The sequence below is a fragment of the Symphodus melops genome (assembly GCF_947650265.1).
Source record: "Symphodus melops genome assembly, chromosome: 5".
NCBI classification, from domain to species: Eukaryota; Metazoa; Chordata; class Actinopteri; order Labriformes; family Labridae; genus Symphodus; species Symphodus melops.
The window spans coordinates 27,802,780-27,816,968 of NC_136695.1; the positions used below are offsets into that span (position 1 = coordinate 27,802,780).

General features: G+C 42.0%; 1 protein-coding gene across 2 annotated transcripts in view; it reads left to right on the top strand.

Moving 5' to 3' along the window:
* Positions 1–14,189, top strand: part of rgl2 (ral guanine nucleotide dissociation stimulator-like 2) — a 30,111-nt gene that overhangs the window by 13,913 nt on the left and 2,009 nt on the right. For both annotated transcript variants that reach the window (XM_079344770.1, XM_079344771.1), the window contains 13 exons: positions 7–203; positions 908–1,017; positions 1,403–1,618; positions 2,813–2,916; positions 4,314–4,398; positions 8,498–8,557; positions 9,470–9,556; positions 9,676–9,708; positions 10,276–10,397; positions 10,502–10,588; positions 11,840–11,933; positions 12,600–12,824; positions 13,057–13,171. In XM_079344770.1, the coding sequence (XP_079200896.1) occupies positions 7–203; positions 908–1,017; positions 1,403–1,618; positions 2,813–2,916; positions 4,314–4,398; positions 8,498–8,557; positions 9,470–9,556; positions 9,676–9,708; positions 10,276–10,397; positions 10,502–10,588; positions 11,840–11,933; positions 12,600–12,824; positions 13,057–13,171 (1,535 nt within the window). The remainder of the gene's footprint in view (positions 1–6; positions 204–907; positions 1,018–1,402; positions 1,619–2,812; positions 2,917–4,313; positions 4,399–8,497; positions 8,558–9,469; positions 9,557–9,675; positions 9,709–10,275; positions 10,398–10,501; positions 10,589–11,839; positions 11,934–12,599; positions 12,825–13,056; positions 13,172–14,189) is intronic.

Consider the following 14,189-nt stretch of genomic DNA (forward strand, 5'->3'; position numbering starts at 1 on the left):
CTGCAGGGCGGTGTGCACAGTGTTCAGAACGTGGCTCTCCGAGTATCCTGAAGACTTCAAGGGTCTGGGGGAGCCTTCTCGCCTGCTGCGTCTGGCTCCCCTCTTCCCCCATGATTCCTCATCTGCAGCTGACCTCCGCGCTCGGCTCCTCAGGATAGCCGAGGAGCTCAGCGAGAAAGCCCTGCTCCCTGATGCCCATAGAGGTTCGTTTGAAAGTACTATGAAATGGCGTGGTTGATGGAGCTTTTCTACAGACTTGTATTCTCAGTGCGGGTGCAAAGGAAGTAAAAACAACATGTTGTCATTTCAAAAAGAAAAGGCAAACAACTGCTTTTCAGACCAATCATGAAACAGCCTTAAGGATGGCTTATAACTAACGACATTCTCGACAGTCTTAACTGTACTTTAAGTTTAAGGCTAATTAACATGTATTAGCATGCTACCTGGCTACACTGGAATGGTAGCTATGGGGAGATTACATTTGATCAGCATGCACATTTTGCACATGTAATCACAAGCTTATTAACATCTTAGTGTTAGCATTTAGCTGAGAGACTCGGCTTTGTCTCGTGTATTTTCAGATCCACTTGTAGCGAAGCCTAATCTTGTTTTTCTCTCATCCCCAAATCTCAAGGTCACGGGTGGAATATCTTATTATCTCCGGATAATAAAATGATCCAATTTACTCGTGTTTCCTGCGATAACACAATCGTTAAGCCGCTATCTTGAGACAGCACCATTTTCTAGAACGACATTTGACCCCGCACGCAGCGAAGGATCTCATCAGCAGCTCTTTGATCATTGCTGCAGCTGACGGGCTACGAAGGCATACAGCGCCTGTAAACAAAGGTGTGTCTTGTGTTTTGAATCCAGAGTTTTATAGATCAGCTTTTTCCTTTCTTTGCAGACCCGACCGGTTTCACCAGCTCAGCTCCTAACGCCTCCATGTTTGAACCCACCAGCATCCTGGGCTTCCCTGCAGCGCTCATCGGCGAGCAGCTCACAAAAATAGAGACGGTGAGTTTTTTCTTGTTGGAGCCTTTAGATGATTTTTGTTTTTTACATGAAATAAAAATACTACAACAGTGCAGAAATTTAAAAAAAAAAATTAAAAAAGGGTGCAGTTGTCATGATGTTTGCGTGCTGCACTCTGTTGATTATGTGGATTAGCTGTCCATCATCTGAACCCTCCCTTTTGCTGCTTTCTGTCTTTTATTGACACATTTCTAATGCTCTGCTGTGTTCATATCAATGATGAAACAAAGCCTGTGTTGAGAATAATATGTATACAGCAGTATACTTGTGTCACTCCTCAAATCTCTGCCTGTATCACGTTCATGTGATTCTGTGATGTTGGAGCAAACTGGATGTTATTTCAACATCTTTTTCCGTCTTTCTTCAGGAGCTGTTTGTCCGCCTGGTGCCGTACCACTGCCTGGGCTCCCTGTGGTCTCAGAGGGATAAAAAAGGGAGAGAAGGCGTTTGTTGGTCTGTCCGGGCCACCATACTTCAGTTCAACAAATTGGCTAATGCAGTTTTAGCTTCCTGTCTTTTGCCTACACAGCTGCGCAGCCAGCAGAGAGCCCGACTGCTGGAGAAATGGATCGGCGTGGCAGAGGTCAGTGTGCAATCATCACAGGTCAAAACTTTCAAGATGGTATTTTAGTGCAACTTTTAAATGCTGGAGCTTCAATAAAATGCGTTCGATCGAGAAAGGAAATTATGAAAAGTGTGTCAGTTGGGTATTCAAGCTTTCCAAAACCCTCAACTGTGCCTTTCCCAACAATAAACTCCCTTTAATCCCCTAATCATAATCCTATTCTCAGCCCTGACTGTGCAAATACCATCAGAAAGTCACGCTTTGCTTGGTTTCGGCTGTGATTGTACAAGCAACTTGACTTTAATCCACGGCTGAGGGCAAAACACAAAGTCTTGATTTACGCTTCTTTCCTGGATCCCTCATTACGAGGAGTGCTCGCTGTCTGTTTGCACGTGGGGGGTAAACCTCTTTGGACGCTACAGCTGCAGCGAGCGTTCAAATCTGCATATTTTTGCGCTCAGAGGAGAACTACGATTCCATTTCTCCTTTGAAGGAGTAGGAAATGCACTCTGCGTGAACAGTGCGTAAGGAAAGCGTGATGTGCTGAGTCACCCCAAACGTGAGTTAGGACCTCGAGGCAAACAGTCGAGGTTTAGAGCTGCTTAAAAACATGCAGCATTATGGAGGAGAAATGTGGATTACTGAGCTCTGTAACAGTGTAATGGTAATTCTGCACAACATAAGTTCCTTTTGAAAATACTGAAGACCTCACAGCATCAACAGAATCTGCTTAAACTCTCTCTCTCACACACACACACACACACACACAGTTGCTCACACTCAAAAAACACAAACATCCTGTCCCAGGTTATTACGGTCATGTGAGCAGTGTAACTTGCCAAGTGTCTTTATCTGTGAATAAAACACAGCCTCTCTCCAGTGTTCCTGTGCGAGAGCTGCATTTATCACACACACACACACAGTCCCTAACACAAACTCACACACACACACTCAATCCTCTTTGGCAAAGTGAAGCATCACTGATTTCCTGCCAAAGTGGCGTCCTGAGCTCTTTCCCAGGTTTCTTTTGGGACAACCCTCTTTAGCAGTTTGCATTATTCATCGCTCCAGGCCGACACTGTAACTGAACACCAGCCAGACGCACACCCACAGGTGTTCTCAGTTACAGTGTGGCTGAAAATGTGCATGTGCGTGTGTGTGTGTGTGTATGTGTGTTCAAACGAGCGCATCCCTCTGTGTATCTTTCAACAGGAGTGCCGAGCCAGGAAGAACTTCTCCTCGCTGTATGCCATCGTGTCGGCTCTGCAGAGTAACCCCATCCACCGGCTCCGGAGGACGTGGCAGGAAACGGACAGGTGGGACGTCTACACTTCCTGTGCGACCCATAACTGAATTTTACTTTCAACAACTGGGTTTTATTTGTTCACACATTTGCTACCTTGGTCTGTTGATTGACATATAATCTGATTTTGGGTTTATCTTCTTGATTATCGTGTTGTGTTTTATCTTCTTTTTTTTTTTACTTCCTCCATCTTATGATCGTCTGATTTTCCGCTAAGCTTCCTTTGTTTCCTCGTTACAACTTCATGATAGTGTTTTCTCAGTCCAGCATGAGCATGTTTGATAACAAGTTTTAACCTTGTGCAAAGATTGTAGGAGGGGGCGGGTTGGGATCATATTGTTGCGTAATGATTTTTTTCCACATTTTGTTCAGACTTTTTATGCCTTTATTTGGAGATAGGAAAGAGGAGAGAGTCAGAAATCAGAGAGAGAGAGAGATAGTGTAGAACGGCCTGCAGGAAGGCCGCCCACTCTGAGGATTTTAGCCTTTGTAGATGGGGTATGCGCACCAACAACCCTGTTTGCACTAAAAACTAAATTTGTTTTTTAATTGGTTATTGGTTTAATTGGTTTTAGATTTTCAAGAATATTCACAAACAAAAAAAACGTGGTTGAAAATGTTGTAAGATAATTTATAATATGAGTTCCAATATGATACCTGGTACGATATAAAGGAACTTAATAAAACACATGGGACTGGGCTGCACAGAAGCCACTGTAGTATTTCAGTGGGCGGGTCCAGATTTTAATCTTAATTCAGAGATCAGTCTTTTGAAATCATGCTGGATGCTGAGACTTGAAGAGTGGTTTATTCAAGTTATGAAACTGGGTGAAATAAATATTTTAAACTGCCGAGTGCAACACTAAAAAGACGTCTTTATTATGATAAAACATGGGACTAATGCTAATAAAGTTCTTTTTTTGTTTGATTACTTTCTGTTTTCTTTTTGGTCCAATCTGCACAGCACAAGCAGATTTTTAATTATCATAAATAATTTCTTAAATCTACAAAAAAAAAACAATATTTCATGAGCTGCAACGATGCTGTCAAGTCTTCAAGAACACCGTTATGGAAAGTTCCTGTCACCCTAAGTCGACTTTAGTGATTGAGCAACGAGCAGCTTGGTAAATAAATCTGGAGTCGACCTCGTGAAGAAGCAGAAGCAGAGAGAAAATGCCACTTCAGCAGCGTCGTCCAAACGAGCAGGCTCAGCCGTCCTCGGTCACGATGAATCAGTCCCAAACATTGTTTGAAACATTTCTCACATCACTTTTTGATCACGGACACATCATGTCTGCTTTTGGCTTTCTGTTCTCGTTCAAGTTTAACTTCAACAAAATATCATCATGAATGTTAAATATACCGACTTTTCTTTCTGTTAACTATTTCATTGTTTGTGTGACCTGACAGGGACGCCATTAAGAGATACGAGGAACTGTCAGCAATATTCTCCGAGAAGGACAACTACGCACAAAGCAGAGAGCTCCTGAAGGAGGTGAGTCTCCTTACAAGCTAACCAAACGTTTACCGTATGAGTCTGTAATGACTATTTGTCAGAAAAATATAAAATAAACTCAAACACAATCAGATGAGCACTAACGCAGCATGGGGATGTGATGTACGCAGGCAAAAGAAGTCCATACAAGAGATCTGCTGTGTTTTCTTGGTTTATTTGGTTCAGAAGAAACCAAACAAAACAAAAGAAAAAAAACACATGGCCCACCCAGGTGCATGCTGGTCCTCTGCCTGCCACCTAAATAACCTTTAGTGCCCAAATAGCTAACAAAAATACGAGTGCAAACAAGCAAACAAATAACTAGCAAAAGAAAAAAATACACAAACTCTATTCTGAATAAAAACAACTTGAAGAATAATTAAATAAACAACACCCACCAAATATGAGTAAATTAAATACCAAAACTAATTCTTACATCAGTCAACAGAGTCTGTAGGTAAAGGACAGGAACCATGATCTGGATTACACCATTATTCATCAGATACAGTTTAAAGGAAGAATGTGTGACATGTTAAACATCAATACAGCAGAAATCCAGTCTCTCCTGTGTAAATGAGTCCTGACTGTGTTTAATGAGGGAGAAGCTCGAGTCCCACTGGCTGTGTTGTTGTCAGTGCTGTGTTTACATGGACGGGATGGCCGGCTCCTCCCCTTGAGTATAAAAGCAGTTTTAGTGAAGGACTAGAGAGAAGAAGAAGATCATTTTGAAGCGTTTTCAGATCAATTTTTGTAAGTTCATATGCAAGGTGAAGCTACGAGCTAACTAACGCATGCTAACACTTTGGTTAGCTTGAGCCGAGGACAGTTTTGTCCGCTGCTTGCGTTTAATGGCTCTTAATTATGGTGCGTTCTGTTTGATAACTCCTTAGTGGAAACAACAGGCGGGGCAGGAGGGTTGGAGATGTGCCTCTGAAGGAGAGTGGGGGCGTCAATGCGAAGGAGGGGTCTCCGAAGAGCAGTTTGTTTTCGTTTCATGCTAATGCTAAAGGGCGACACCTGCTGGATCAAAAAAAGCACAATCTTCCTTTAACAGCGCTGGCTCAGTGAGAAGTGTTGATGTCACTCAGAGGCTGGGCTCTGCTTGTGCCCCCCGTTTTCTTTGTTTACGATTTATGCCACCGAGTCCATTTTAGATGAGAAGTGTTTTCTAGATGACGTTTAGAGATTGAAAGAGCAGTTCCTTGTACTGGAAAGCTGCTGGTTTGATATCTCAAACAAAGTGCTGCAGTGCTGAGAGCAGTTAGATTTCACGTTTCAGGGCTATTTTTACCCTGATCTGCGTTCTGCTGGGTTGCTTTTACCGCTCGTCTTTTTGCTGTCTGCCTAAAAACAACTTCAAAGATACACTTCTCTTTCTGACTTTCACCCTTTCACTTCAAACACTTTGAGTTAAAATCTGAATATGTAACAAAAAGAAACACACTGCAGGTCTTTGTTTCAAACTCTTCTTTTACCCCTAACTCAAAAACATCACAGTGTTGGACTATATTTGAGCAATGACAGATATTTCAGCTTTCACTGGAGAAAAGCAGAATACGACACACTCTCGTTGTCTAAAATTCTTGACTTGAGATAAGATGCCATTTTTTTAGTCCCAAAGGAAAGTCTTCAAATCGAAAGAGCGTGGTACAGGATGTTCTGAATGAATGTTTACAAAGAAAAAAAAATACACGCTATAAAGCCCAAACACCAAAAGATTTTGGCAAATTTCCACCTCATGAAGACTTCAAATGAGCACCCACATTTTTACAATCCTCCCTTTAGGACACATTCCTGTTAAACATTTCAAATCAATTGTTAATATTATCTTGGCTTTATAGAAAACTTGCACACAGAGCAAGCTTGAAACAGGATGTAAATAAGACCTAAAAGTCTCCAGCTAAGCAAGCAGATCATTGAGGGTTTTGAGCTAAATGCTAATGTCAACATTAGCTAAAATGCTCATCTCTTGGAGCAAGACATCCAGTCACTCAAAGACTCGAAGCTTAAAACTAGAAAGCTGGACGTCAAAGCGTCGGAGTGACTTCGAGCAGCTCTGAGTGAGGAAGGGGCAGAAACTTTGAGTCAACTTAGTCCAGTTGTCTAGTTTGGATCAAGCTTTGGTTAACCATGACCTGGATGAATGAGGACCGACACAGACCTTGATGATTTTAGTGGTCGACCACGTTGCTTGGTATGACAGTTCAACAGATAGCTGTTTAACATGAGTCTGGTTCAAGGTTTCTGGAACTTGAAAGGCAGTTATTAGTTGCCACTGTAACTTAGCTAAATGGTGTGCTCATGATGGATTAATTTTGGGTCTTAATAGTGGTACTATAACCGATGATTAGCACGTCTTTGGACTGTAGAGGAAGCCCGAGTACCCAGAGAGAACCCGCACATGCATGGCGGGGGGGGGGACTTTAATGTCTGTACAAAATGTTATCAGAATCTTTAAGAAAGTTTCCATAATACTTCAGTGTGGGTTTGCTAGCATTGCTATATATCTCTGGATTTTCCCAGCATGCACACTGTACATGCTGACAGCAAACATACTCAACACTTTTGTCTGTCAGGCCTCTAACTGCAGCTCTGCAGAGCGACATAGCTCGTATAAACGTTGACTGATATCTCACATCCTGGGCAAGAGCGTCCTATAATTTGATTTTATTAATGCGACTGTCAAGTGCCACCACTGGACCACATTTGTTAAATCGTAACTGCACAGGCTGAAGCCGAGCCTCAGCCTCCTCCTCAGCCGCAGACAGCATTTAGTGGTTGAGATTTATGGCTGCTTTTAAGAGCAGAAACCAGTCTAATCCGGTTGAGCACAAGTGCCCTTATTCTGTCAACACTTTCACTTCAGAGTGAGAAAGCATCTGAAGACGTACATTATATTTAGTTGTTGTCAAAGAGCCGGGGAAGTTGGCAGGATTAGTTGTGTTTGGATTCGCTGTTTTGGTGCACTGCAGACATCAATACCTTTGCATTAGCGTCTGATTTTACCCACGATACCCCCCAAAGGAATTCATCCAAACATTTGCTTTAATTTTTTTGAACGCTTCTCTGTGAGCTTTGAATTCAGAAAAAAACACCCTCGCCTTCTGTTGCTCTTTGATTTCTCTCAGCACAGTTACAGGCTCACCTTCATCTCTGTGTTTGTCTAAAAAAGACTTTGACGAGCAGACAGAGGGCTAAGACGAAGGATTCACAAAATAAATGCAAATGGAGGAATTTAACAAAGAGGCACTTTAACATTTAGCGTGATTATGACAGGAGCAGTGTCAACTTTAACATGTGATTTATGAGACAAACATGGCAGGCGGAGATTTGATCTGGCTCAATGGCACAATAAAAAAAAAAGGGATTTCTAGGGCCCGACCGATATGGGATTTTGGGGGTCAGTGAGGACTCTAGGGAGATAAAATCTGATTCAGATGTATCGGCCGATATCTTTCTTAGATCCATCTTCAATCTGTCGAGAGAAATAAGGATTTACACATTCATGGACTGCACATGCTCGTTGATCACCGTTTGACACTCTTGAGCGTTACCATGCTTGTTGTAATCCATGTAGCGCCCTCTGCTGGTGACAGGGAAATGCTAGCGTAATTCAATGATACTCAAATGATTTATTTATTTTTTGACTGGTGAGTCAATCGAGTCTTATCTGTGATTATAACAATGTTCACTGAATATGCTAAAATCAGCTGATATTATCGGCTCTACTTTCTGTAATTGCATATTTTTCTCTGCTTGAAAATGTGGATGCATGTCGTCTCAATTTCCCATTAAAATCCTTCGCAAATGAACAAAAAGCTCCAAAAGAGTCACTCCAAGAGTCATTGCATGACCTTCATGACCATTGTCTGGCATTATATCCTCTCTTAATGTTTTTATAATTTTTTCAGAATGAGCGTCTTTTGTAAAAATTGAACTATTTCTGTATTTTAATCTTCCGTTCGTGTTTTATCTGCCCTGGGTGTTTCCTGTTTCCTTTTGTCTGAAATGATCTGTATAAATAATCATTGTTGCCTTTTAAACTCAAAACTTGATCGACGTTACCAAATGAATCACAGTGTTTCCTTTCGTCTTTCAGGAGGGCACGTCAAAGTTCGCCAACCTTGATAACAGACTCAACCACAGACACATAGACAGGGTAAGTGGAGGGGAAACAGGGCGGGGTTATTAGCTTTTAGGGGAGATAGGCTTGTTTTCATGGTCGATCATTTAGGTTACGGTCAATGCACAACACACTGCATTTAAAATGTATCCTTAAAAGTCTTTAAAATCTTTCGGGGGTCACCGAGGTGTTTTGAAATGTCACAGAGGAGTAACTTAAAAATGACTTCAGTGTTTGTCGCTGAGGCAAAACCTCAGATCTCCAAACGGATCAAATGGAACAAATTTCAGCAACGTAACATCCAAAAGTCTGGCGTGCATACCAATCATTTTAGCCTGAAGGGTTGTACACCCCCGCAGGCCTTAATGGGAGACCTTGGCGAGTGAAGGGATGATGCAAGACCGTGCAAAAGTCTCATTACTATTGTAAAAGTTATGGGGGACAAAATGTGGAGAAAAAAGATCTTGCACGGACGTGTCCTTTAAAGTCGAATAAATCGTAGATGTAGTTTATCTTTAATCGATTGTTATTAATCTTCTTTAAGTTCAGGATGTTGAAACATGTGAGCAGCACTCGGTCATAATTCATAAAAAGCCCTGCAGAGGGTTTCATAAAGCACTTGTAAATACAGCTTTCTTACCAAACTCTGCATTCAGACGCTGATGCTGGTGTCAGTTTGTCGAAGCGGGGGGTGATTCAGCGGTTTGATGCAGGGTTGTAAGGGGGCTCGACTGGCGTGCAGTGGCGAGGAGGAACAGACGGCTTGTCGCGCGCACGCGTGTGTTTGTGTGTGATGTGCTGAATCCTGAGCCATCGTTTGAAAAATAGCTGCAGGCGGCCGCTCTGAAATCCCTCTCTGTGTGGGATCTTTTACGACGTGAAAAGAAAGCCTCAGGGGAACGGATGAAACACACTCTCTCTCTCTCTCTCTCTTTTTTTCTGACACAGTCGAACGCCCAGGGCACTGTGCCCTACCTGGGAATCTTCCTCACAGACCTCACCATGCTGGACACGGCGGTCAAAGACAGGCTGGATGTAAGTTCCTCTCATGTGTATCAAGGGGGGGGGGGGGGTGCTTGTCACAACACCTGAGAGTTGTTGAGTATTTTACAATTATCACACTGACATTACACATCCTGTCACCATTTTTACAGAACGGCTACATCAACTTTGACAAGAGGAGAAGGGTGAGTGTCACGTTGAATATGAACACATCATCTGTTTTAATGCTGAACGCTCCTGTGAGGAGTTTGAGACTGGTGATGAAACAAACTTTAATTCATCTCTGTGCTTCTCAATGACCCACAAAAGCCGAAGGAGACCATCCGAAACAAGGATGATTATTTTTAAACGGTTATTTTTAATAGCTCGTAAGTGATGCTGCAGGGTGGGTGTCAGACGAGCCAGCAATGACAGCCTTTGTTTTACATTTTTCGAGGCAAAGAAATGAAAGCAGAAGGATTGTTTTTGTCTACAATAACATGCATGTACAGGACAGTATAAACATGTCAAGCTGCATGTATCTGATGCTGGTTTAACATGAGACATCAAAACAAGGAGACGTGGGGTGATCTCTGAGATAAGAGCCTATTAGAGCGAGCAGAGGTAAAGGCATTAACCTGAGGGAGGAAATGATCCGCTGGAGGACGCTGCGAGGAGCAGGATGAGGGGAATAAAAGACGAAACATTTCCAGATCAGGCAACACCTCGGCCTCTTTTTATGTTTTGAAACTTTCCGGCTCTTTGTCAAACAGGAATTTGAGGTTTTAGCTCAAATCCGGCTCCTGCAGTCTTCCTGCAAAAACTGTGTTTTCACCACTGACGAGGCCTTCACACGCTGGTATCAGAGCGTCCCCACGCTAACAGAGGAGGAGAGGTACGTCCTGATTGTTCGCTCTTATCGTGTAAAGAACACATTTGTTGGTTTCATGTTTGTATTTGTAGGATGACGAATGTCTGAAATCGTTCTTATCATTTCAGCTATAGACTGTCCAGTGAAATAGAAGCGCCTGGCGAGCCGAGCCCCCGTTGCCTTATGCCGACAGTCATCATCACACAGTGCCCAGAGTAAGATATGCACAACACACGCAGAGACACAGAAAATACGGCAGGATTAAAATTTTGTTTCCAAAGAAGTTGGCACGCTGCGTTACATGTAAATGAATCAGAATGAAAATAGCACCAAGACGACATGCCAGATGGTGACGCTGATGTCATTGTGTTTTGGGAAAAGTAAAGTTTAAATTTAAAGACAGAAAATTTGTTTAAAAAAAAAAAAAAAAAAAGTCGAGGAGTCATGTTTCAAATTTTGATGCGTCACTTTTTCTTTTCGCTTTGTCATCGTTTTGAAACTTACTTCTATAAATGTCAAGCGTTTCCCCTTCTTGCTTGATGTAGGACTTCAGCTGGTCAACAGTTCAGACTCTCCTTTGTCTTATTTCACATTTGATAATGAACATTTTTATTGGGAGACAAGTCGGGACTGCAGCATCTGGACTCTTTTCCTTTCACAAACTCCAGAAGTGGTTGGAAATGGGATAAATCTGTCTGTGGTCAAGCTCATTTTGGCCACTTGAGTGATTCGACACATGAAGTTGAGTTTTTCCTCACGTCACAGACAAATAATCCGACCATGAAAACTGTTGTAAAATATCTCCCGTGGCTCCAGAAGAGCTCCCAGAGTGTGACTGATGTGAGCATTTACAAGGCAGGAAGAGTCTGATGGAACCTGCTGTGAAGTTCGCATAATGAAAAAAAATTGTGATTTGCAGCTATAGATGAATTAAATTCACACAACATGAAGAGGAGGAGGAGGAGGAGGTTCGGCCCTTGACTTTATACTACAAAAAAATAAATCAGAAAATCTGGGCTCTGCTGCTTCAATTAAGCTCGCTCCTTTCAGCGAGGCCAGATTCCTGCTGCAGCTTTTTTTCAGCTTCGTGGGATGAAATGTGTCTCTTACAGAAGAAACCTTTACGTCACCGAAGTGTCACCACAGTGAATATCAGATAACAGATCGCCTATTAAACAGTTATTGACATTTGAAAATATCAAGACAAATAAATATATTATTAAAACACTTCATGAAAGTTTTCTGTTTTAACATTCAAACATTTGAGGAGTCGATTTGTTTGCACACAAAAATCTCCAGCTGGCCTCACCTAGAAGCTTTAGTTAACTCGTTGAAGAGAATCTTTCACTTTTTTTTCTGGCATTATTTCAATGACTTTTGAAAAATTATAGCTGGAGAGAATAATTAATGTATGAAAAACAACCTTTGATCCAACCTTGATATACGTTTGTTTCATGTGTTGACAGCCTCAGTACCTCCCGGACCAGCCTGCCTGGTGACAGCGACAGCCTCTTTGACTTCCCCTCCCCGGTAAACAACCTGCTGTCAAAACTCACAAAGGTAATGAATTAAAAGTAACATTTTTAGGACAGGTTTGAACTCGTATTAGCTCACTTTCAAAGATGCTGTTTTCAGAGCTCGTCACTTGTGATGCGCTTTCATTTAAAGGGGACATACTATGAACAATACACTTTTACAGTGACATTTATTTGGGTTACCTGATTGTCTACCACCCCACAAAATGTGAACTAAACACATCCAGTCCTTTGTTTGTGGTCTGCAGAAGTTTTACCGCACATAGAAAAAATGCTCCGTTTCTAATTTGCTCTCCTTGTGATGTCACAGTGGGATTCTGGTAAAAAAAATGGTATCTCCCCCTATGGACTCCACCTTCATCCGAGAGCAAAACTTTTGTGCAGGTCCGCCATTTTTATTCTCGCTTGTGAAGATGTGACGTCTACGAGGGGTGGGGGTGGGGTCACTCCATTTAAAGAGACATACACACCAAAACAGAGCGTTCTGCGAGAGCTGGTTTCTACAGGGTCACAAACCTCCTCTGCTGCTTGATTCATGTTATATTTGGACCAAAGCTCAGAAACACAGATGTTTCATTTAGGACATGGGTCTGTTTGAAAAGGTGGAAATATTAAATATTCAAGCCAGTAAATTGTACTTAAGAAAATGATACAAGAAAAGACATGATGTGATGACTGTGATCTATTGCAGCACATGAGATCTCCGTCTGTGTCCTGTCTGGATGTCGACACGTCTCCCCCGACTAACGACTCCACCCCTGCCACACTGACTCCATCCAGTCCCTCAAAATCACACCGCCGATCAGCCTCCTGCGGCAACAACCCCCCTAATAACGTCCAAGGATCGGGGCCCGACATGCGAATCATTAAGATACGGATGGACCTACACGATGGAAACCTCTACCGAAGCATTCTGGTACGAACTCAAACTAATTGAGTGTAATTTATAGCGGCGATCAGATTGTTGAAATAGCTCTGCCCCAAATGATCTGTGCCTCACTGCACTTACAGCCTGTCCTCTAATCTGCTCGAGACCCCCGTTAATGATAGTCATCAGAAACTGATCCTCAGGGTACAATAGACCCGGGATCTCATTAGTGTGAATCAAGCTGTCCAAGTGTCATTGTTATTCTCGTTTCTCCCCTCAGGTTACGAGCAATGACAAGACCCCCACTGTGATCAGCTCTGCCTTAGAAAAGCACAATCAGGACCCCAAACAGGCATCCAAGTACGAGCTGATCCAGCTTCAGCCTGAAGGAAAAGGTAAAGACGTGTTTCAAGAGCAGCGAAAGAAAAATCCTCCACTCAAGCACCCACAGTCCTGCTGAAAATGTTCATTGTGTTTCTCCTTTTACTGTATCCTGATGTTTTTAATGGCAAACAATAACAAACACAAGTTGAATTTTTATGACCCTGAAATTGTGGTAAACCTGAGGCCTCAGACATTTCTGTGTGCGACTTTAACCAATCAGAAAAGGTCCAGAAGAATTTTGCCAAGGAAAAGAGAAATCATTTTGGTTTAGTAATTTTGTTTCTTGGCACAATATGTGAAAACAAACTTTAACAATATTTGCTTTGAAAGAAAGTCGAAACAGAAAGTTTATACTTTTTGTGATCGATCAGGATTATTTCTTTGTGACATAGAAACTACTTTACTTACTTACATGTGACTAACAGCTTTGCAGACAAGGAGACAAACAGAAGCGTCAGGGGAACTCATGATACGTGGCGATATAACGATTATATCACGATACAGGAATTCTTTATTTATCGCAAGACAATCATACAGTGATACATCATGAAATCAGATTAACTGGAGGATTCAAATTGTTCAGGATTAATACATTTATTCCTTGTTTTAGCTCTTAACATGTTTCCACCTTAAAACTTCTTTGCACCACTGTCCGTCTTCTTCTTCTTCTTCTTCTTCTTCTTCTTCTTCTTCTTCTTCTTCTTCTTCTTCTTCTTCGGCCAATTAAATTCCATTCAAGTTTCCCTCGTTCAAGTCATCAGTAACAGCGGGAGTCATGAAGTGAAGAGGAGTTAAAAAGGAGGGAAACTCTAAAGTGGGCCATATTTTATTTAAATTAAAATATCTATATTTGACACCAGGGGTTCTATAATTAAATCAAACGAGTAAGGAAACGATATATAGCTGGATTAATTTTTCTCCTTTTCTCATTACCAATGTGTTGATACTTTGTGAGAACAGCCCATGCACGATCTCTAGATGTTGAGGTTTGTGTCTCGAGACTATCACGCTGATGTCCCATGTGAAAGT